Source organism: Akebia trifoliata, chromosome 3 (genome assembly GCF_017979445.1).
Source record: "Akebia trifoliata isolate Shusen 1 chromosome 3, ASM1797944v1, whole genome shotgun sequence".
NCBI lineage: Eukaryota > Viridiplantae > Streptophyta > Magnoliopsida > Ranunculales > Lardizabalaceae > Akebia > Akebia trifoliata.
In genome coordinates, this window is record NC_141377.1 from 45,190,385 (window position 1) to 45,216,292 (window position 25,908).

The window sequence follows — 25,908 nt, forward strand, 5'->3', positions numbered from 1 at the left end:
TGTCTCGTTGGCGAAGGAAGGAACTTTTTTTATTTTTTATTTATTACAATCCTCTCGAATGCTGTTGAACGAAGTAAATTTTTTACATGGTTCCACAGAGCTATCTATTGTGGCTTTTTGAGAGTATCATCTACGAACAGAACGTGCATGAGGGGCCCTCCCATGTGAGAGGTACTTTTGGGAGCCTGTGACCTTTCTCATTCTTGATTTGATAATGCACCAAATTTTTTGTTATTCCTCAACTTTTAAAGGACCTGCTAAAGCGACCTAATCCCTCATGGTTACTAAAAAAAAATTCCACCCCTAACCCCACCAATATGAGCTTTTTTGGTAAAATTGAAGGTGATTGACATACCCCTTGAGCTCGACATTTTACCCTTTTGACCTTGGTCTTCTATGACAGACTAGCAGAAAATGGCCTAAATGCCCTTAGTCTTCAATAAGAAAACAAATCAATTGTCTTCAAATGCTATGGTTTATTCTTTTTTATCTTATCCGACCTTAGTCTCCAACCTTTTTTGCCTAAATTCTTGATTTTTCTACCAAAAATTCATTGTCTTCAACTTCCTCAAAACTATTATCTTGTTCTTGTGGTTTTGAAGGTTGAAGGAGATGGAAACTTGAGGTTAAAAAATGAGGGCATTTATGTCATTTTCTTTGTCTCTCAGAGAAGAACAAGGTCAAGGAGGTCATGTTATCAATTCAAAAACACAGGTAATGCCATTCTTTGGACCTTTTGTTAGAAAGAAGTTAGGAGTACTCAAAAACAGATCAAAATTATATGTTGGTGGTTATTAGTTGTATGATGGAAAAGTACCTAGTCTGTTTTGAGCAAATGCCATTCATTCTGGATTTTGGGCGTCCTTGGAAGAAAATTCTACAATCAAACGTATAGCCGGCAATGGCATGAAAAACAGGAAGCTCTTGTCCCAACATTCAGACTCGACACTTGGACCATAAAGAATTCAGTTAAACTATACATTCACTTGTTTATGGTGATTTCTTGTAGACATTTTATGATAGCTTCCAACAAATTATAACGGCTGAGTATCTGATGTAAAAGGACGATAGATTACCGAAAAAATAAAAAAAACCATTATCTTTTGGTTAGTTACAAATTACAAATGATACATCACAGACGACGAGGAAAGCTAGCAAGCAAAACATCCTGACCAAACCAACATCACCTTACACTAAAAATTGTTTTTGTTTTGCCTTTCAAATCTATTACATTTTATGTTAATCATCACTTGAGTTTGTGTGGCTTCCTAGAAAAATAGTCAAATGGAAATTCAGAGAGAAGATAAGCATGTATTCTCCAATGATTTAGCCATTATCTCTGTCTCTCCTGCCAAGGCTTCAGAAACCTTTTTGACATTTGAAGAATTGCATTCTTGATACCTGAAACAGGTTAAGATATGATCATTAACCATCCCTGCTACTTGCATGAACGAATAAACAACTGTGGGTCCCACACATCGGAAGCCTCTACGCATTAGATCCTTGCTCATGGCCTCAGCCTTTGGCATCTTGACTGGTACTTGACGAGTGTAACGGTATCCATTTCTTATTGGATTGTGATTCACAAAACGCCAGCAGTAATTGTCGAAGGAACCAAATTCATCTTGAACCTGCAAATACAAGAGTGAATCATCACATGGAGAACTACAATTTACTTTGGTTTGTTCAAGTCCATGAATGATATCTCCAAGGTGGAGCATCAATGGGTCCTTCTCATATGCACAAATGCAATGTGCATACTTGACATGAAAGGGATTAAGGTTGGCGGTTTTGACGTCATGACCTATGTATTTATTACCTTAAGAATCTGCCTGGCATTCTCTACTACTGCACGGAGCTTTTGTTCAGATAGCAATGTGTTTCCACTTGCTCTCAATGCCAGTATCTTCTTCTCAGTAAATTTTGCGATGGATCCTGGGTCAAAATTTTCAAATGTTTCCCTGCAACGAGGATCCAATAACCGAAGCCTAAATATATATATTGAGATGAAGTTCTTGACAAATCTAAAGCAGACTTGAGTCGGTAGAGTCCGATATACCTGAACATTTTTCTCTTGTTAAGGATAGTTGGCCAACTGAGTTCAGCCAATGCTGCTGATAAAACAAGCACCTCAAATAATTTCCTGTCATCATGAACTGGAACTCCCCATTCTTCATCATGGAAAGAAGCATAAAGTGGATCTGTAAAGAAAAGATGGACATCTGTGGGAAATTATGGAGAGCAAGATGTATGTATTTGATTTGTTAGCACAGGCCACGAACTTGTTCAAAGAAATTGTCCATTAACAAGATGGACTAGGAGGAAGTTGTTTCTTCTTTTTCATACTAAAGGGATAGATCATTAGGGTGTACGTACATGATGTTTTTTCTAAGGCGTGAATTTGAACGCTGATTCTTCAACACTACAAGAGTGGTTGTCCAATGGCTCACAAATACAAATAAAATGAAGCCCTGCTTGATCAGTTCAATTTGTGCCTTGTTCTATGGGTGAGAGTGAACTAGACTGTAGCACCTCCATAAGCTACAAATATCTAACTTATCTTCACAGGACTTGTGTTTATAATCTCAGAAAGGCCATGGGACAGCACCAACAAAAACTCTCAAGCTAGATGTAAAACCGTTCAAAAATTGATATTTGAAAAATTAGTCTCAAAACATGTACCACAATAAGATTGGGGGAGTCTGGAAGAAGAGATTCCGAAGTAGGCCAAATCATACTCTGTTATACTTCTTAGTTAGGCTGGCTTACCCTTAACCAAGCATGTTTTCTAAATGAAGTATTATGGATGAGAATTGAGTTCTTCAACCTTCAATTAAAAATGAATGGTAGAGGTTGCATAACACAATGTGCGAAGTCAACCCATCTTAAACACTTTGATATTGATACTAGTTAATCAACCCTAGATTTTTGGGACAAGGCTTTGATGATGATTATATAAGCTTATTATGATTTTCTACTCTACCATAAATGTCACAAAGAATGCTCCTCTTTGAAAGGAATTAATGTATGAGGTAGTAGATCATTGATTATGAAAGATCAAGAACTGCTTGTACGATTAAAATAACTTCCACGCCAGATAAAATAGCAGAAAGGGGACTCTCATGACTGTTTGGCTTTTGTGATAAAAACCAACCTCGTGTACCCGTCAACATTTGACTTAAAGATCTTACTGCTTCAAACACTGTGGACCCGTAAAACCACAGTATTTGAATGGTGTTGATATAAGCAATACACTTTTGGATGATCACATAAAACACTTCAAGCACCATGAATTGTGGGGACAGACAGTAATGGGACTACAAGACACCAGTTTATGCTGACTTACATGCTGTCATTGTTTTCCATTAAAACTTGAAATTTACTAGCAAGTAAAGAGGTAAAGAGTACACCACATCAATGAACCAGTGATTGACTATAAGTGCAAAGCTTACAAGGAATCATCCCCCCCCCCCCAAAAAAAAAAAAAAAAAACCTTTTTTTACTCTTTACCTCCCTCTCACTCACAGTATATATGCTATTGAATTTGTTGGAGCATTTAGTTACTTCTATCATCTAATCTCAACGCACTCTTTTTACTTATTTTTAACATTGTAAATATGTCTTCAAGGTCATTTGGAAACCAACTTAGCTAAGTTGGTAAACGAGCGTGGAGTGTCGATCCCACGACCTAGGTTCAAACCTTGTTGAACCCTCCTTCACGTTGACTCCTAACCACTTTGCTTGCCTTGCCAAAAAAAGGTCATTTGGAAGCCTAAAAGAAACAGAGGCAACTTCTCATCCTTCTTAATAAGGTTTTGTAGCTGTCTTATCTCTATTTATAAAGATTGACAGATATAGTTGAAAACTGAGACTACAAGATTCAGCTAGGAAAAATGAGGTTTCACATCTGCCATTGCTAATTTGGGTTTCGTTTGCAGATTGTCTAGATAGATCTACATAACTCTTGGATCTTCCTTCATGTATGAAAGAGCATTTGCTCTCGTTAAGAGCAGATAATCTGATGTTGATAGAAGTAAGTGAATTGCAAAAAAGTACATACCTTGGACAATTGGGAGCGTCGATTAATGAAAATTTTAGGGTATTTCCCAACCCATGAAAGGCCTAAATCAAAGTTGATGTGGAAAATGAATATATGTGCTACGTTTACAGCACAAGTCCTATGATATTCTATACAGGATGATATATCACAGGAACTTGCGAACTTTTATCCAAGTTTAGAACTCCAGTTCTCTCAAAAATATTATAAAAAATGCCTCTGCACTATTTAGTATATTTCTCTGCTTTATTTGTTTTTTTAATTTATTCATTCTCTTGTTATAATTTGGTTTTCATGCTCTAGCTTAGAAATTTCTTTGACAGTATTTCCTTACCAGGTCATTTGGAGAATAAGTGGCCACTATTAAGAAGAAAGAAGACTAAAATGGGAGCTCATTATATTTCATTTTCATTAAAAATTTAGAAAAGAGCACTGTAACAGTGAGTTCCATAAGTGAAAGAAGTATTAACTATCAGGTTTTCAGTAAATCTAAGAGGGTGTATGGTAATAGCAACGAGTTTATTTTGAACAATTTCCTCTTAGGACAAGATTAGTCATTGTTTAGCCATGACATATGAAAGAAGCAAAATTCTTTCATCCCAACTAAACATGTAGAATTTTTTTCTATTAACATTTATTGTAATCCCCAAAAAGCTTGAATCTTTTACAAAACACCCATAAGAATTTAAAAAAAAAAATGAAGTATTTCCACAAAAGATCAGAAAAAACAAACATTCTTCTGCAGTTTTCTGCTGTTATGCCATACTTTACGGGAAATGTAGTAAGAGATAAATACAGAAACAAAGTAACATTTTATGAATTAAGGAAATTATCTCTTAAAAAAGCAAAAGCAATAGGGAAGAGATTATTTTAAATCGTTTCCTCTTAGGACAAGATTGTCATCGTTTAGCCATCGCATAAACTCAGTTTTAAGATACTCTTCAAATAATCTTATCCCCATGAAAGAAGTAAAATTCTTTCATCCCAACTAAACAAGAAGGAGATTTTTTTTCTGCTGAGATTCTATTATAATCACCAAAAAGCTTGCATCTTTTGCAAAATGCCCTTAACAATTTTACAAAAAAAAAAAAAAAGTTTTTGCACAAAAAAAAATGGTAAAATCAACAAAGTAACATTTAATGAATTAAGGAAATTATCTTTTAAAAAAAGTAACAGTCAAAGTTTAGATCCATAGAACAGATAAAAGATATTGAAAACCAAATCAGGTAGAAAAAGCAGATACAAGCTTTGAATCCCTCACCAGAGTTTGTAGTGATCCAATCACACCGCTTCACCATAACTGGAACCTCAATTCCATCTGGAACAACCTTCACAGACTTTAATCCGTTACGTTTCGTCCTCCCTCTGAAATTCGCCATTTTCACAGAAGAAATACTGCACGAAGAATCCGAAGAACATGAACTGTTAACAGAAGCACTGCTCTGGATAACAGGTTTCGGTAACCGAGTAGCCAATTTTCTCGTCTTCTGCGAGTTCTTCAAACCCTCCATTTTCGTTTTCGATTCCAAAATCTTGATTCTGTTTCCTGCTGGTACGAGAACAGGTCGTGTTTCAGAATCCAATTCCATCGATGATTTTAACCAAGAAAACCCTCGATTTCTTCAAAAATAAGCGGCCTTTGTCTCGATTAAGCTCAAAAGCAAGAAAATAATTCGGTTGAATCTATGTAAATCTTCGTTTGAAGACCTCTGTAACTCCTCTCATCTCTTGATTTTTGTACTCGAAAGAAAGAAGTGCATTTTTCGAACCCTAGAAGTCCAACGATAGTGAATTTTCGAAAGTTTGTTGGGGTTTAACCAGAACGGGGGATGAACAGGAGAGCTTACAGAGGAAAAACGACTTAAAAACGAACTGGTTTGGGAGATTTAAACTTCAAACGGAAGGAAACCGACATCCGATCAGTAACCGGTCATAGCCAGTGAAATTGATGACGTGTCGGTCAATCTTACTATTGCGGTGTCAAACGGGTGGGAAATGTCAGCTGAATTGTCGATTTTGCCATTACTTTAAGGAGAACCAACGGTTGAGGTTCTTTTTCAAACAGACGGTTAGGATGGGAGGAAAAGTACAAATTTCCCGATTTCTTGGAATTGAAAATCCGTTTCCACGTGTAATATGATTTTACCAATTTTTTATGCAATTATAAATGCACCAAACTCATACCATTCCGAAACTTATAACCTCACAAAAATTGTTCATTTTTTTGGTAAATCAACTTTGATGGGGTTAGAAGTTTTGGAATTGGCTGATTTTTGATGAGGATGATCACCTCATCATAGAAGTTATCCTCACCAAAACTCAATTCATTCTGAAATTTTTAACTCATATAAAACAAAATAATTCAACTATGATGTGGGGTTGTTTTTTTAATTATCTATTTTTTTCTATAGGTAAGTTGGACTTGAACCCATGACCTCAAAGTTGTTTTGTAATGTGTCAAACCAACTTAACTTTGGGTCTAAGTCCGTTTTACCAAAATTTTGAAATGGGATGGACCCTTCAAAGTTTTTTCCTATGTTGATGGATCGATGTAACTCAATCAATTAAGAGATCAATCTATTTTGACTATGATCAACATTGCTACGATCTAATTGTTGAATTTGACCGATAGTTAAAATTGATGTAATTAGTAAATAATATACGGAATAGGGAGTAAAACATCCTCACTACCACCGTCACCACCTCCACAACAACAACAACAAATCTTTACTCCAAAGATTTAGGATTGACTAAAAATATTTTCAAATTTAACAAATTCCAAAGGCAAATTACAAAAATTAAATTTCAAATTTAAAGATTTTTCCATCCTCAAACTATGACAAAGCATCAACATACAGGACCCATTTGGAAGGAGAGAGTTAGGGGTGAAAGTTGGCAATTCACATACCTTATACCTGTGCATGTTTGGAACACCCAACTTCATAAAAACTCAACCAATGAGGATCATTGTTTTCTATTTAGTGAGAATTGATAACTCACATTAGAACTCAATATGAGAAAACAAATGATGATCATCTTTCAACTATATATTGCTATATTGATAGAAACCCGAACTTGACCTTGGCCAAGTATTTTTTTTCCCTAACAGAGAAATCATACTAGTAGTCCATGGATCTATGTGGACCAAAAAGTCTACTAAAAGCACCATCTACCATCTGGTCCAAGCATTGTCTAAATTGATATATTTTCCAAGTTTGAATTCTTTTGCAATCCAAGATAAATTTTCTTAGGTGAACAAACATTGAAGTTGTAAGTAACTCTTACTTTCAACTTTCAGATAATTAAACTTTAGAAGTCAAACTCTCATTAGTACCAATTTCACGAACCAAACAAATCTAGCCTGAGAGTACAAATTTCCTTGGGATTCATTTTTCTATGGAATCCCAAGGAATGTCCATCCATATCATCCCTACTTTTGATGGCAACCTCATTTTGAGGCTAATATTTTTTTAATCATTAGTATTTTGTAAAATTTTAATTTCAATGTTAAGTGGGACATGGCCAAATGTGAAGCTCATTAACTTGCTTTCCTTAAGAATGTCAAGGGTAATGTAGTAATTTTACACAGTATTTAGGAGGAGTTGTGCAGACGAGTGGGTTCGAGTGGCTGTAGGCTATGTGTCGTATTCTGTAGCTGGTGAATGGGGTTGGTTTGGTGAGGTCACTACCGTTACGAAAAAGAATCCCAAAAGCTAAAGGTGATGGTGGGTGGGCAACGGCTATGTCTACAGTCCTTTTAGGAGTTTTGCTAATTAGTTGCTAATCATGGATCCCATTACAAGGGGTGTGGGAGTATCTTTTTAGGAAGAGTCGTGCTGGAGTGACCTCATCACGACACTTTGACGTGGTGGGGCGCAACATGTCAATAGATAGACTTTACTCGTATCTAGGAGAAATACATCTACGAGCATGCGAGCGCCACCACATGAAGATGTCCCCGTGTGTCCCCCATTGAGTTCACTCGAACATTATTGTTGTGGAGTTTAAAGTAAGTGATGTCAGATTTGGAACCAAGATGGATCCTACAAGACAAAAGAAAGTGTTGAGACCAATTAGGAAGCTAGGTCCAATTCCAAGAGCAAATGGACCAGATGCAAGCAATGATGATTTGAGGAAGGGGGAAGAGCAATAGAACATAGAATCATGTCTACACGCATAGCTGATCGATACCAGACTCGAGAAATTGAATCCCTATGCAAGTAATGATTTGTTAAGTTCATCTCATCTAATGCTTTGTAGAATGTCAAGATAGTATGTCACCTACCAAATTTGCACACCAAATAAGAGTACATGTGACCTGGCATAATGTGATCTCTTAAAAAGAGAAATTTTCATTTTGACTGGTGATATCGACTCGATATTGTTACAATTGTCATACACGCACTGCAACCAAGGGTCAAGTTTATAAATAGGCAATGCTTTAAAGTATTATGCAATTTTCAATTTTTTTAAGTTCGAAATGTATTTCACATGCACTATCACAAGTCCACGAATTGAACCATCACAATTAGAAAGAAGAATAAAAAGAAAGTAACCGATAAAAAAAAAGAAAAAAAAAATGAATAAGTGATGGAATCATCAAAAGATCCCCGATCATGTATAAAGGTGAAATAAATGGTTATTAATGACCTAAGTGATCAAAATTGATTTTGATAACCCTTAAAATTTGTTAGATGCAAGGAATTTGTCTTCAAGGGAATTTGAATGCCTCGAGAAAATGGTCATGGGAAAATGAATACCGTGTGAATTAGTTTTCCACCATATGAATACTCCTAAGAAAATACTGAAAAGAGAGTTGGATTTTAGCATGATTTAAAAACTCGTTGAGTCAATTTCAAGTTAGACCAAGTTGACTATATTTGAATTCAAGCAAATCCAGCCCCAAAATTGGATGGAGCTTACTCACTGAGTTAACTTGACAAATGAGAGAGCCAACTTGGTCGAGCAAACTTGACAATGCACATAGTCAAGTCAGAAATTCGACCAAGTTATTCGGCTATATATAAATTTTTGTAGAGAATAAAAATTAAATATTTGAATTATTTTAAAATATTCATACATTTAATATATTTTTATTTGATTTGCTCATGGATCATTTTTTAAGTTGAATGATTTTATATAGGTAATAATATGAAGGAAAACTTAAAAATAAAAAAATCATAACCAAGTATTTTTTAAACTATTCAAATTGACTAATGCTAATGTGAGTCGGAAAAAGTCACTCAAATTCACTCAGCTTGATATGGAATTTATACAATTATAGATCTTTTTTCCTTGTGTATCCCGAAGAAAAAGATTTATGCTTATGTGAACATGCCATCTCGGGCGAGTGAATTTCGAGTGACATTTTTCGAGCCAGGTTATTGACTCATTCAAATTTTAGTAAGTGAAGGATTTATCTTTTTGGAAGATATATTTAATAAAATTATCAGGTAAAATGATCCAAAAAGGGGATGTAGCTCAAATGGTAGAGCGCTCGCTTTGCATGCGAGAGGTACAGGGTTCGATACCCTGCATCTCCATTATTTTCTTTTTCCCTAAATATGCCATTTGAGATTCCCAGAAATCAGAAATGTGCCACCCAATGCATGAGAAATGCTCAAAACCAACGATTAATAAATGATCAATTGCAAATCTCTACTTTTTGGGATTCTGAAATCTCATTCTAATTCTAAATTCCCATATGGAAACCCTGCAAATTGGTCCTTTACTGAATTTTTTGGGATATTATAGATAGAGATAACGTCCATAGTGAGAATTGATGGCTTGAAAAGTTACTGAAGTGGTAGTTCATCTTCATCACCGTGAAAGAGAGCAGCATCTATCCACGTATGATTCAGAATTCTTAATTAATTCTACAAGAATATCTCAAGTTTAGATCCTCCTATGTATCATGTCCTCATTAGGTATAAGGTTAGAAATGGCGTTCAGAGGAACCCAACCCCAGATATCATTGGCAAGCCTGTTCACCAGCTGTTAAATCTTGGATTAGAATCACGGCCATATTTAGTTTGATTGTGCACCATGTAGATCATGACATACAAGTAAAACCAAAACAAAAAATATCCGCACATAAGAGTTTTTTTATTATTCTTTCTTTCTTTTTCTTGTTATATCAGTAAGTCTATTTTTAATGAGTTCAGTTACTTGATGCTGACGAGATTTGAACCCAGATCTCTCATATCATCACCAAAAGACTTTACCAATTGAGCTAGTTGACACTTGCCGCACACACGTGATACAATGAGGCAAATGGTTTAAAGCCCTAAAGGAAACCTTAATTAAAGTTCAAGAAATAAATTATGAGGTAATACATTGTACATGAACTTATTTACATGGAAAAGTATCCTCATGTGCTAGTTAATGGTGTTAGGCAATGCTCGATAGCTCGTAAGCACGTACTTGCTGATAAGGTTTTTTTTTTTTTTTGTTGTAACCGAGGGAATATCCCATCATCACTCTCAAGTAAGTGTGACTGACTAATCTCCATTGGGGCCCAGCATGACCAACCCCATACGAGTTTTAAGGGGATGAACCCAAACCCATTTAAGTGCCTCACAAGGCTTGACTTGTTATTTGCCTTTAGTCTTTACTCTTTCATTCAAATATATTTTCTGTTTTTGGACTCGGCAAAAGGGAATAACAAAAGTTGATGAATTGTGATAATCTCACACACACACACACACAAAACATACGTGCTTGATGTGGCAAGTGCACAAAATCATAAATCTTTTTCTCCGGGATAAACAAGGGCAAAATCTATGGTTCTATGCAGTTGCCGCATCAACCATGTATGTTTTAGCGAGTCATTTTATCATTAGTCAAAGTTGATTCCGAGCATACGGGGGCCTAAAAGGTGCTCCAATCCCACAAAAAGCTTAACTACATTGGCACACATACCCACACACATGGGATGTGTACAACATTATCTTACAATGAGATACTCAGGTGTATTAAATTTTTTGAAGATCCAGACAACCTAACAAATCTCCACTATACAAAAATTCATATTTATGTTCAACCTAACTACCATAATTTATGGAAAAATTGGTGAAAATCGTTGATTAAGTAAGTGTGGATGGATAAAATCCACTCCCATCTAGATCGTTCATGTTGCACCAATCTATATGTATCCCGAGACCTGTATGTGATATTATCAAGACCAGATCCTATCTAGTTCAGAAAAGAATCCCAAGAAAAAAAGATTCTTTCCTTAAAGATAATTATTATATTTGAATAATAATAATCAACAGTTACAATCTAATAAGGAATGTGATTCCTTTTTAAATTATGATTTTCTATCTATTTAAAGGGGATAGAACCATTGCAAATAAAGGAAGGAGAAGGAGAGGGATTCGACAAGAGGAAGATTTAAAACTATCATGTAATAGTCATGTAATATTGGCGGATTATAGTGGAAAGATTCCCATGAAACTCATGGAATGTGGATATTTTTGTTAAATCACATAAAAATCTCTCGTGCTCTCTTTTTTTTTTATGTTATTTGTATGATTTGTGAGTAAGATCTGGAGGTGGATGTAAGAAATTGCATATACAAGAAGGATAAGACATCCTCACATTAAACAAACACAATATGAGAAGAGGTTGGCATGATCCATGAAACATGGAACAATGACCAAATGAGTAAATCATGTCAGAAAAAACATGGTTTCAAGGGATTAGGAGTTTGAATCATGGTTTGAAATCTTGTTTCTTATCAATATTTCGATTTTATCAAAAATAAAAAAAAATACTGAAAAATTTGTGAAACATTATTGAAACACCGGGACATTAAAAGTTAATCTTTTAGAGAATACCCATGTCAAGGGGCATGTCATCAACTTCAAAATACAGGGGTTTCTTAAACATTTTTCAAAGTATTGGGGGGACTTCTTAATACTTTGTTGTTCTTTGAGAGGAGATTGGGGTCAAGGGCACCCGTCATTTTGAAAAGAGTACTGCTGGGGTGACACAGGCGTTGTAGTCTGATTCTTACAATTCTGACGTGGCTTAGTATTCACGTCACTCACTTAGTGAGTCAGCTGTCACGTCATTAAGTGAAACGTTAAAAAATAAAAATAAAAAAAATCAACGCCTTCTCCACTTCTCTCCCTGTTTCTTGTAAGATATGCAACGGTTCTCTCCATATGTAATGTACTTCACAGTGCAAAAAGAAGAAAGAAACTATTTGAGATGGAGATGCCACTTCAAACAATTCTTCCATCCAAACCATCTCTCTCGTTCTCTTCACCTTCTTCTCCTTTCTCCCTTCTCCACCAATGGAACACCACAAGAGAAATCCAACAATTCCATGTTAGCTCCGAATTTCTCGGCAGAGCATAAAACCCCATTTTTTGGAGCTCTTTAGGTGGTCCACGTCCACGATTTCTTCATCACGTCTCTTAAGGCTTAGAGACGTGACCCACTAAGATATCTAGATGTGGCAACTACTCCGATCGTGAATGAGTGCTTGATGGAAGCCTCATTCAAGATCGATTATTTAAACTTAGTTTTGGTCCCCAAACTCTACACTCTCTCTTAATCTCCTTCAGTCTACACCATCTAACGTGAGTGTATCCGAGTTTGGAAGTGCCAAACGAGACAGAAAATCAGTGGAAGGTGTGTGTGCGAAATCAATGGCCGGAGGTATGGATTTTGGGCATTTTTTTTTTCAGATTTTGATTCTTTTTATTTTTATTTCCGTATTTGAGAATCAATATTTAAGTTTCAGATTTAATCTTACATTTGGTATCAGAGCCTCCATAATCTCTGCCTTGATATTTATTTATTTATTTATTATTTTATTTTATTACATTCCGAAATTCGCGATTCTCGGATTTTGGATGAAAATTCTATTTTAATGCTTATTAATGTTAGAAATCATAAGGATAATGGATTTCTAAAATTTCTATATTTTTAAACTATATTTTGGTGTTAAAATGTTGATTTGGAGACCGATTTTGACTACTGAGTTGTATCGGATAGAAATCAGATACAAATCAGATAGAAATCGGATAGAAATCAGTTGAGAAATTAGATTTCTAATTTCTATGTAATTTTTAAATAATCTTTTGGGGTTTTTATCTGATGAATTGTATCGGATTCAAATCGGATAGAAATCGGATCGAAATCGGATAGATATCGGATAGAAATCGGATAGATATCAGATAGAAATCGGATCCAAATCGGATCGAAATCGGATCTAAATCGGATACAAATCGGATAGATTTCGGATAGACTGAAAATTGAAGAAGATAAATTTCTATAAATAAAATAAATAAATAAAATAATTTCTATAATTGTTTAGGCATTTATTTAGTAACATGCTTATCTTTTATTTATTTATTTATTTATTTTTGCATATGATCTTCAGTTTGTTTAATTGTATGCAATTTATTCAGATTTATATGTGTTTGCATGAATTAATTATTCTACTTAAATTAATTATGCAAAATTTTAGATGAAAATTTATGCTTAAAATTATAGGATTAATTATGCATAATAATGACATGTTAGTTTCAGTTAATTTTTTTATGCAAAATAATTTTTAAGCATAAATGAATAATGTCTAAGTGATCCATATAATTTTAGTTAATTAGAGAATTGCCACAGCATCTTTAATTAAACAAAATTATAATTAATTAGGATCATATAAAGTTTATTTAGACATTAATTGTAATTAATTATACTTAATATAATAAATTTTATCCGACAGAAAATTTTAATATATTTATATAATTAATTAGGATAAAATATCAAATTATTCATAACTTACCCACAAGAATTATGAATTAATAATTTTGTAGTTTTATCATAAAGTTTAATCTAAGATAGAATATATATCAAATTATATACATTGTATAATTATGAATTAAGTAAATAATTTGATTTATTCTATCATAAAGAATGATTTTTTGAATTAAAAATTTAGTCCACAGGTAATTTTTAATCATTAGACTCAATTTTTAAGCATGATTTGCATTGGTAAAACATGAAATTATTTAGGTCTCAATTTTAACATAAATATGTAATTTTTAATTTATGCAGCTTCACAAACTGCGAATTTTTCTAATATCCGATGTGATATTCCCGAATTAAAGGGTGATAACTATAAAGTATGGAAAGAGAGAATTCTCCTTCACTTAGGATGGATGGACATTGATTATGCTATTAGAAAAGACGAACCACCTGCAATTTCCGATACCAGCTCTACAGTGGACATTACGCTATATGAAAAATGGAAGCGATCTAATCGCCTCAGCGTAATGTTCATTAAGACAAAAATCTCTGTTGGTATTCGTGGTTCTGTAGATCAGCATGATAATGTCCGGGACTTGCTGAAAGCCATTGATGATCAATTCGTCACTTCAGAGAAGGTACTCGCAAGTACCCTAATCATAAAGTTCTCATCCCTAAGGCTCACCAATGTCAAAGGTGTGTGTGAGCACATCATGCATATGAGGGATATTGCGACTCAATTAAAGAATCTCGAGGTTGAAATGTCAGAGTCCTTTCTGGTGCACTACATTTTGAATACCCTTCCGCATCAATACGGGCCCTTCAAAATCTCTTACAACACACATAAAGATAAATGGTCAATTAATGAACTCATGACATGTGTGTTTAAGAGGAAGGAATGCTAATGATGGAACTGTGAGAGAGTGCAATGCTGGCTACGCGAGGAAATGGCAAATTTCAGGCTAATCAGAAAGGGAAAGGTAAAATACCTTCCCAAGCTGATATCAAGAAAAATTTCAAGTGTTTCTTCTGTAAAAAGATGGGACACGTGAAGAAGGAATATGCCAAATTTAAGAAATGGCTTGAGGATAAAGGTAATTCAATCTCATTTGTTTGTTATGAATCTAATATGGTTAATGTAAATTTTAACACATAGTGGATTGATTCTGGATCAACAATCCACATTTCGAATTCATTGCAGGGTTTACAAAATCTAAGGAAGCCAGTGGGAAGTGAGCAAAACAACTTATCCGGAAACAAGATGGGCTCACATGTGGAGGCTGTAGGGACATGCTGTTTAACTTTAAGTAGTGGTTTTGTTTTAGAATTAGAAAAGACCTTTTATGTTCCAAGTTTTTCTAGAAACTTGATTTCAGTTTCAAGACTTGTACCTTTTGGATATTCCTTTCATTTTTCAGAAATATCATTTAATTTATTTTATAAATCTGATTGTGTTGGGAATGGTATTTTGTCTGATGGTCTTTACTGCATTAATTTACAAAATAATACCACTTATAATGCTATGCATGTTCAAACTGGTAATAAAAGATGTGTTATTAATGAGGATTCCTCTACATTATGGCACCGGAGATTAGGTCATATCTCCATAGAGAGGATTAAAAGATTAGTAAATGATGGGGTACTTAGTACTCTAGATTTTACTGATTTTGAGACTTGTGTGAACTGCATAAAGGGAAAGCAGACCAACAAGTCAAAGAAATATGCTAATAGGAGTTCGGCCATATTAAAAATCATACATACTGATATATGTAGTCCAGACATGGATTCACATGGTCAAAAATACTTCATCTCTTTCATAGATGATTATTCACGATATATGTATCTCTACATGCTTCATAACAAGAACGAAGTATTAGATGCCTTTAAAATCTTTAAAGCTGCAGTAGAGAAACAATGCGGCAAACAAATTAAGATCGTGAGATCAGATAGAGGTGGAGAATATTATGGTAGATACACAGAGAATGGACAAGCACCTGGGCCATTTGCAAAGTTTCTTCAAGAGCATGGAATTGTTGCCCAATACACCATGTCTGGTTCACCGGATCAGAATGGTGTAGTAGAAAGAAGAAACCGAACATTATTGGACATGGTGCAGAGTATGCTAAGCAACTCTAATCTTTCTAATTCCTTGTGGGCTGAAGCACTTAAGACGACAGTGTATATATTAAACCGAGTTCCAACCAAGGCTGTTTCTAAAACGCCATTTGAATTATGGAAAGGTTGGAAACCGAGTTTGCGACATATGCGCGTTTGGGGATGTCCGTCTGAAGTAAGAATTTATAATCCACAAGAAAAGAAACTGGACCCAATGACCATTAGTGGGTATTTCATTGGATATGCTGAAAGGTCTAAAGGTTACAGATTTTTTTGTCCATCTTACAACACTGGGATTGTGGAATCAAGAAATGCAAAGTTTTTTGAAAATGACTTGATCAGTGGGAGCGATCAAATCAGGACTATTGGTTCTGAGAATGATCATTCAGAGTCTCAACCTTCCACTTCAGGTGATAGATTGGTTATTGTTCACAGCGCCCCTCAAGTACAAACTGGTGTTGAACAACCAATCATTGAAGTTCCACAAGCTGTTGACAACATTCCGGTAGATCAGGTTGTTCAAGAGTTGCCTGAGACTTCTGAACAACGAGTTGAACATCATACTTCCGAGGAAGATGATGGTGCGACATTAAGAAGATCTGTTAGAACTAAGAAGTCAGCAATTTCTGGTGATTATGTTGTGTATCTGCAAGAATCTGACTACAACATTGGAGTCGAAAATGATCCTGAATCTTTTTCGCAAGCCATGAGTTGCAAAGAATCAGAATTATGGTACAATGTCATGGAGGAATAGATGAATTCTATGAAGAGTAACGGAGTCTGGAACCTTGTTGAGTTGCCTAATAGTGCAAAAGCCATTGGTTGTAAATGGGTCTTTAAGACAAAGAAAGACTCATTAGGTAACATTGAGAGATACAAGACAAGACTCGTTGCTAAGGGATTCACTCAGAAGGAAGGAATCGATTACACAGAGACTTTTTCTCCTGCATCTAAGAAAGATTCCTTGCGTGTTATTTTGGCATTAGTAGTCCATTTTGACTTAGAGTTGCAACAAATGGATGTGAAAACGACATTTCTTAGTGGAGATCTAGAGGAGGAAGTTTACATGAAACAACCTGAAGGATTCCCCTCTAGTGATGGTAAGTAATTGGTTTGCAAGCTCAAGAAATCCATATACGGTTTAAAACAAGCATCCCGCCAATGGTATTTAAAATTCCATAATGTAATTTCTTCATTTGGTTTTGTTGAAAATATTATGGATCAATGTATATACCAGAAGGTCAGTGGGAGTAAAATTTGTTTTCTTATTTTATATGTGGATGATATTTTGCTAGCAACCAATGATAAGGGTTTGCTGCATGAGGTGAAACAATTCCTCTCTAAGAACTTTGATATGAAGGATATGGGTGAGGCGTCTTATGTCATTGGCATTAAGATTCATAGAGACAGATTTCGAGGTATCTTGGGTCTGTCGCAGGAAACCTATATCAATAAGGTTTTAGAGAGATTTCGGATGAAGGATTGTTCACCAAATGTTGCTCCCATTGTGAAGGGTGATAAGTTCAATTTGAACCAATGCCCGAAGAACGATCTTGAAAGGGAACAAATGAAAAACATTCCATATGCTTCTGCTGTCAGAAGCCTAATATATGCTTAGGTCTGCATAAAATACCTGACATTGCATTTGTTGTGGGAATGTTGGGACGATATCAGAGTAATCTAGGTTTAGACCACTGGAGAGCTGCAAAGAAAGTGATGAGGTACCTTCAAGGAACTAAATATTACATGCTTATGTATAGACGGACGGACAATCTAGAAGTAATTGACTACTCAGATTCAGACTTTGCTGGCTGTGTTGATTCACACAAATCAACATCAGGTTACATTTTTATGATGGCCGGTGGAGCTGTATCATGGAGAAGTGTCAAGCAGACCTTGACTGCCACTTCCACTATGGAAGTCGAGTTCGTTTCTTGTTTTGAGGCTACTTCGCATGGTGTATGGCTTAAGAGTTTCATATCTGGGCTTAGAATTATGGATTCTATTTCTAGGCCATTGAGAATGTATTGCGACAATTCAGCTGCTGTTTTCATGACTAAAAACAACAAAAGTGGAAGTCGAAGTAAACATATCGACATTAAGTATTTAGCTGTAAGGGAACGTGTCAAAGAAAAGAAAGTGGTCATTGAGCACGTTAGCACTGAATTGATGATCGCTGATCCTTTGACTAAAGGCATGTCACCATTGAAATTCAAGGATCATGTAGTGAATATGGGACTTGGTTCCATTATATAGTTTTTCATTGTATAAACAATGTTATTTAATGAAACTCTTCTAATTGTAATGTTTCTCATATTTATGTGCACCTTAATTTATTTTGAGAAACTTCATTTGTGTTGGAACAGAATAAACATAGGGTTTATTCATTAAGAAATGTTTCCACATTAAGTATAATATTAAGAAATAAATACATTGTAATACATGGAAGATAATACTCGTCATTAGAGGACTTATCGCCATGATTCATGTATTCATTACTTAATACAGATTATCGATGGGTTTAAGATAAGACATTCGCATTGTGGACCAAGTGGGAGAATGTTAGCTCCGAATTTCTCGGCAGAGCATAAAACCCCATTTTTCGGAGCTCTTTAGGTGGTCCACGTCCACGATTTCTTCATCACGTCTCTTAAGGCTTAGAGACGTGACCCACTAAGATATCTAGATGTGGCAACTACTCCGATCGTGAATGAGTGCTTGATGGAAGCCTCATTCAAGATCGGTTATTTAAGCTTAGTTTTGGTCCCCAAACTCTACACTCTCCCTTTATCTCCTTCAGTCTACACCATCTAACGTGAGTGTATCCGAGTTTGGAAGTGCCAAACGAGACAGAAAATCAGTGGAAGGTGTGTGTGCGAAATCAATGGCCGGAGGTACGGATTTTGGGCATTTTTTTTTTCAGATTTTGATTCTCTTTATTTTTATTTCCGTATTTGAGAATCAATATTTAAGTTTCAGATTTAATCTTACATTCCACACTCTCACCACTAAAACTGGTCTCTTCCATCACGACCCCTTCATCTCGACAAAAATCGTTGAATAATGTTGTTCTTCCTTCCAATCTTCTCCTCCCAAATCCATCCATGATGTTAATTATTTTCTTTTCATTTTCCATCAAACCTTTGATTCCTCTTCTTTTCTCTATAACACTCATAAGAGCCCTCACCCAAGTTGATCAACCTGTACAAGCTTTCTTGCTCTTCTATTTGATGCTCCACGACCCTAAAAAAATTCTTCCCGACAAATTCACCTTCCCTTTCGTCCTCAAATCATGTGCCCAACTATCCTCCATTGAAAAAGGCGAACAGATACACTGCTTCATTTAAAAAAACAACTTTGGGTCTGATCACTTTGTGCAGAATTATCTAATTCAAATGTACTTTCGGTGTGGAAACATCGAGAGTGCTCGTAAGGTGTTTGAAGGAATGTCTTGTGAGAATGTTGTTTCTTGAAATTCTATGATTGATGGGTTTGTAAAATCAGGGGACATTGTCTCTGCTCGTAGAATGTTTGATGAGATGAAGAAGAGGAGAAGACTTAACAGGGAGAGAAGATGAGAAGATGTTTTTATTTATTTATTATTAGGGAAATGTTCAGCACCAAACATTTTGGTAAAACATTTTTCAAAACATAGGTTAGAAGTTTTGGAGTTGGCTGATTTTTGGTGAGGATGATCTCTAAGGTGAGGAGATCTTCATCACGAAAAATCAGCCCATTCAAAATTTTCTAACCCCATCAAAAAATGATTTACAAAAAATGGATGGTCCACGATTTTTCAACTTGTAAACATGGGACTAGAAGTTTTAGAATGACCTGATTTTTTGTGAGGATGATCTCCTCACCTAAGAATCATCCTCACCAAAAATCAACCATTCCAAAACTTCTAACCGTGCCCTTATTATTATTATAAATGTTTCACTTAATGATGTGGCAGCTGACTCATTAAGTGGGTGACGTGGATACTAAGCCACGTCAGAACTGTGAGAATCACAGTGTAACGCCTATGTCACCCCAGCATTACTCTTTTGAAAACACCTTCTCTTCTCTAAATAAATAAAGAGAAGAAAGGGGAGAGGAGAAGAAGAGGAAGAGTGAGGAGAGAAGAGGAAGAGAATTAAGAACAAACCTGTGGTCCTCCAAAGCAAATTCTGTCTGGCAATCCAAGTCAGTCTCTCTCTCTCCCTCTCTCTCTCTCTCTCTCCACAATATATTGGACAGTGTAAGATTTATTTGAGAACATCCAACGGTGGAAAACGTTTGCCAAATAAGAACTACCCACATTTTTTATCTACTTTTCTTTAGCCATTTCAGAATTTTGAGGTTTGTGTTGGAGGCTTTGAAGATCAGGTAAGAATTCCTTTTGTTTTAATATTTAAATACTTTCTAATTCTTTTCCATTTTTCGTTGTTATTGTTACTTGGTATTTGAATTGATTTAATTAAATTTCTCTTTTGATTCTTCTTCAAGACAAATGGTTGGCTTACGAAAGAGACGAGTCATTATGGGATCATTTTCTTTCTCTATGGAAAAAGAATCCAGCCAAACATATTATTTCATCATTTTCTATGTTTTTAGATCAAACAGAGAAGTTGGTGTGTTAATAGAAGCTCTCTAAAAGAAATATTGTCTGACACTCAAGTTAATCCCCATGATCTAATTCAAGTCAACCCACTCTCATGTCCTACGAGTCACCCCAACTCACCTAGGCGCACATTCTCAAAAGAATTTTCGCACACACTTGTGTAGAATTTGGAAGCTTGAAGAGCGAGTCAAAACTCTCAATTGACTCAAAAGAATGACAACAGATTTTTTAATTTTTTTAAGCATGACTTTACTCGCATCAGTCTCACTCTCACAGACAATCCAACATCCACCTACATTGGCTTCCACTCCAAGTAAATACAAAATTACCGTCAAGTCATTTGTCACAATAGCTATTGTCCAGGACAATCTTCTTGACAAAAGATGGTGTTAACTTCTAGAACGCTCGACACGTCCAACATAAAACATTAATTAGGGGGAGGGGGAGGGGAGACATATGAGGATATCTTTAAGGTGATTGCATACGCATGGAAAATGACTTGGGGAGGGGGAGGGGGAGGAGACATATGAGGATATCTTGAAGTGGTGGTACACGCATATCTATAGATGCATTTTCTCCAAAGTAAACATCTACGGACATACACACACCATTAAGTCGAGGTCCCCCCCAAGGGTTACTTCAGTACAACTCTTAAATATCTGTTTTTAAATGATATAATTATAAGGGTTAGGTAGATTTGGTGACTCATGTAAAAATCCTTGATCTTGATTGTGTAAATAAGAAATTCAAAGGTTGTGATTTATCTTTGAAATAAGTATCGATGAGATATATTCTGATAGGAGAGTGTCCAGATGCCCTAAAGAGATTAAAACATTGTGCCATTTTTTTTTTCAATATATGGGCTTAGAAGTTTCGGAATGGTCTGATTTTTGTGAGAGTAATGATTATGGTAAGGAGATCATCCTCTCAAAAAATCAGTCCATTATGAAACTTCTAACTTCAGTTTACAAGTTGAAGAATCGTTGACCATCAATTATTTGTAAATCACTTTTGATTAGATAAAGTGAAATCATCCTCACAAAAATCAATCTATTCCAAAACTTTTAATCAATATATTGAAAAATGTTTTTTGGCAAAATGTTTGGCTCTCTCTTTGGGGCCTCCAAACCCTTCCTATTGTGATATGCATAAATCTTGAACATTGTATTTCATGTTGATTGGGAACGTGATATTACCCATCAAATGTAGGATTTGACCAAAATTCAACATATTGTTGACAAGTAGATGAAATAATTAAGATTTTGAATTTTTTAAAATTTCCAAAATTCATCTCCCATACAACTGAAAATTACTAGAAAAAAGTTAAAATTCATCTTCTTAATTAGAATAAACATTTTGTGGGATCAAAGTGCTTCCGAATCGATTGGATTCTTTGATCTTCTTCATTTTCATTTTGAGCCAATTTAGGTCATTTTTATTAGTTTCTTATAGAAAATAGAGCTCAGGAAGATATTAGTAGAGCTTGAAAAAAAAAATCTTGATTAATCTCAATCAGATTGTTAAACTTAGTAACACTTTAAATATTTTGTTGATAATCAATCCGAGCTGGATACTTAATTTCAAGTATTCTTTATATAAATATAAATAGGGTCCCGTTCGGCACCCTAAGTTTTACCACACACTTTAACAAATGCGTTTTGTCCTACATGGGTTAGAAGTTTCGGAATGGGTTGATTTTTGGTGAGGATGATCTCTATGGTGAGGAGATCATCCTCACCAAAAATCATCTCATTCCAAAACTTCTAACCCCATCAAAAATGATTTACAAAAAATGGACGGCCCACAATTTTTCAACTTGTAAACATGGGGCTAAACATTTTGGAATGGGCTGATTTTTGGGGAGGATGATCTTCTAATCATAGAGATCATACTCACCAAAAATCAGCCCATTCCAAAACTTCTAACCCATGTAGGACAAAAAACATTTGTTAAAGTGTGTGGTAAAACTTAGGGTGCTGAACATTTCCCATATAAATATATATATATATATATAAGGGGGCGTTCAATGGCCAACTTTTTAGCAAACTTTTTGGCAAAACATTTTTCAAAACATGAGTTAGAGGTTTTGGAATGGGCTGATTTTTGGTGAGGATGATCTCTATGGTGAGGAGATCAATATCACCAAAAATCAGCCTATTCCAAAACTTCTAACCCCATCAAAAACAGTTTACAAAAAATGGACGGTCCACAAATTTTCAACTGGTAAACATGGGTTAGAAGTTTTGGAATGGGCTGATTTTTGGTGATGATGATCTCCTCACCGTAGAGATCATCCTCACCAAAAATCAGCCCATTCCAAAACTTCTAACCCCATCAAAAACAGTTTACAAAAAATGGACAGTCCACGATTTTTCAACTTGTAAACATGGGTTAGAAGTTTTGGAATGGGCTGATTTTTGGTGAGGATGATCTCCTCACCGTAGAGATCATCCTCACCAAAAATCAGCCCATTCCAAAACCTCTAACTCATGTTTTGAAAAATGTTTTTGCCAAAAAGTTTGCCAAAAAGTTGGCCATTGAACGCCCCCCCCCCCCTATATATATATATATAAAGGGTCAGGATCAAGGGACATATGAAAAAAAAATCATCTGAAAAAAAATCAGTCCAATTTGAAACTTCTAACCCCATTAAAAATAATTTAGAATGTGGACCGTTGATTTTTTTTGTCAATTTTTGTCAATAATTTGTAAGTCATTTTTGATGGATTTAGAAGTTTTAGATTAAGTTGATTTTTTGTGAGGATGATCTTCTCATCATAGTGACCATCCTCGTAAAAAATCAGCTCAATCCAAAACCTCTAACCCATATTTTGAAATACCATTGTTTTTACATATGTTTTTCCATATATATATATATATATATATATATATATATAGAACAGCGTTCCGAAGACTCATATTGCGACACACCGTTTTGTCTTATATGGGCAAAAATATTTGGAATGGGCTGATTTTTTGTGAGGATGATCTCTATGGTGAGGAGATCATCCTTGCCAAAAATCAGCTCATTATGAAACTTCTAGACCGTCCAATTTTTGTTGAAAAATTATAGACCGTCCAATTTTTGTAAATCAATTTTGATGGGGTTAGAAGTTTTGGAATGGGATGATTTTTTGCCAGGATGATCCCCTCATCACAGAGATCATCCTCACAAAAAATCAGCTCATTCCAAACATTTTTGCCATATAAGACAAAACGGTGTGTCGCAATATGAGTCTTAGGACCGCGACCCTATACATATATATATATAGAGAGAGGGTCCCTATCCGTGGCCAACAGTTTGGTAAACATTTTGGCAAACACTTTTTCAAAACATGGGTTAGAGGTCTTGGAATGGGCTGATTTTTGGTGAGGATGATCTCTACGGTGAGGAGATCATCCTCACCAAAAATCAGCTCATTCCAAAACTTCTAGCCCCATTTTACAAGTTGAAAAATCGTGAACCGTCCATTTTTTGTAAACCATTTTTGATGAGGTTAGAAGTTTTGGAATGGGCTGATTTTTGGTGATGATGATCTCCTCACCATAGAGATCATCCTCACCAAAAATCAACCCATTCCAAGACCTCTAACCTATGTTTTGAAAAATGTGTTTGCCAAAATGTTTGCCAAACTGTTGGCCATTGAACGCTACTCACATATAGATATATATATATATTATATATATATATATAATATAGGGAAATGTTCAGCACCCTAAGTTTTACCACACACTTTAACAAACGTTTTTTGTCCTACATGGGTTAGAAGTTTTGGAATGAGCTGATTTTTGGTGAGGATGATCTCTATGATTAAAAGATCATCCTCCCCAAAAATCAGCCCATTCCGAAATGTTTAGCCCCATGTTTACACGTTGAAAAATCGTGGACCGTCCATTTTTTGTAAATCAATTTTGATGGGGTTATAAGTTTTGGAATGAGCTGATTTTTGGTGAGGATGATCTCCTCACCATAGAGATCATCCTCACCAAAAATCAGCTCATTTCGAAACTTCTAACCCATGTAAGACAAAACGCGTTTGTTAAAGTGTGTGGTAAAAACTAAGGGTGGCGAACGGGACCATATATATATATATGGGTCCCGTTCGCCACCCTTAGTTTTACCACACACTTTAACAAACGCGTTTTGTCTTACATGGGTTAGAAGTTTCGAAATGAGCTGATTTTTGGTGAGGATGATCTCTATGGTGAGGAGATCATCCTCACCAAAAATCAGCTCATTCCAAAACTTCTAACCCCATCAAAATTGATTTACAAAAAATGGACGGTCCACGATTTTTCAACGTGTAAACATGGGGCTAAACATTTCGGAATGGGCTGATTTTTGGGGAGGATGATCTTCTAATCATAGAGATCATCCTCACCAAAAATCAGCTCATTCCAAAACTTCTAACCCATGTAGGACAAAAAACGTTTGTTAAAATGTGTGGTAAAACTTAGGGTGCTGAACATTTCCCATATATATATATATATATATATATATATATATATATATATATGGGTCCCGTTCAGCACCCTAAGTTTTACCACACACTTTAACAAAAGCGTTTTGTCTTACATTGGTTATAAGTTTCGGAATGAGCTGATTTTTGGTGAGAATGATCTCTATGGTGAGGAGATCATCCTCACCAAAAATCAGCTCATTCCAAAACTTCTAACCCCATCAAAATTGATTTACAAAAAATGGACGGTCCACGATTTTTCAACGTGTAAACATGGGGCTAAACATTTCGGAATGGGCTGATTTTTGGGGAGGATGATCTTCTAATCATAGAGATCATCCTCACCAAAAATCAGCTCATTCCAAAACTTCTAACCCATGTAGGACAAAAAACGTTTGTCAAAGTGTGTGGTAAAACTTAGGGTGCTGAACATTTCCCTATATATATAGGGTCCCTTTCAGCAACAAACATTTTGGCAAACATTTTGGCAAACATTTTTCAAAACATGGGTTAGAGGTTTTGGAATGGGCTGATTTTTGATGAGCATGATCTCTATGGTGAGGAGATCATCCTCATCAAAAATCAGCCCATTCCAAAACTTCTAACCCCATGTTTACAAGTTGGGAAATCGTGGACCGTCCATTTTTTGTAAGCCATTTTTTATGGGTAAGAGGTTTTGGAATGGGCTGATTTTTGGTGATGATGATCTCCTCACCGTAGAGATCATCCTCACCAAAAATCAGCCCATTCCAAAACCTCTAACCCATATTTTGAAAAATGTTATGCCAAAATGTTTGTCAAAATGTTTGTTGCTGAACATTTCCCATATATATATATATATATATATGGGTCGCGTTCCTAAGACTCATATTGCGACTCACGTTGCGACACACCGTTTTGTCTTATATGGAAAA

At 35.4% G+C, this 25,908-nt stretch overlaps 1 protein-coding gene and 1 non-coding gene across 3 annotated transcripts; one reads left to right on the forward strand and one right to left on the reverse strand.

Annotated features, from left to right (window-relative positions):
• Positions 1–1,085: 1,085 nt before the first annotated feature.
• On the reverse strand, positions 1,086–5,921 carry LOC147407303 (DNA glycosylase superfamily protein). 2 transcript variants are annotated; one of them, XM_086435789.1, is made up of 4 exons: positions 5,319–5,921; positions 2,060–2,201; positions 1,820–1,961; positions 1,086–1,631 (listed from the first exon to the last, which is right to left on the reverse strand). In XM_086435789.1, the coding sequence occupies exons 1-4, from the start codon at positions 5,644–5,646 to the stop codon at positions 1,293–1,295; spliced, it is 951 nt and encodes a 316-aa protein (XP_086291915.1). In that variant the 5' UTR covers positions 5,647–5,921; the 3' UTR covers positions 1,086–1,292. The 2 variants fall into 2 exon arrangements, with proteins under 2 accessions (XP_086291915.1, XP_086291914.1); XM_086435788.1 differs by having other exon boundaries at positions 2,060–2,222.
• Positions 5,922–9,527: 3,606 nt separating this feature from the next.
• Positions 9,528–9,600, forward strand: TRNAA-UGC (transfer RNA alanine (anticodon UGC)). The gene has a single exon. It is a non-coding gene; the product is annotated as a tRNA-Ala (tRNA).
• The last annotated feature ends 16,308 nt before the right edge of the window (positions 9,601–25,908 follow it).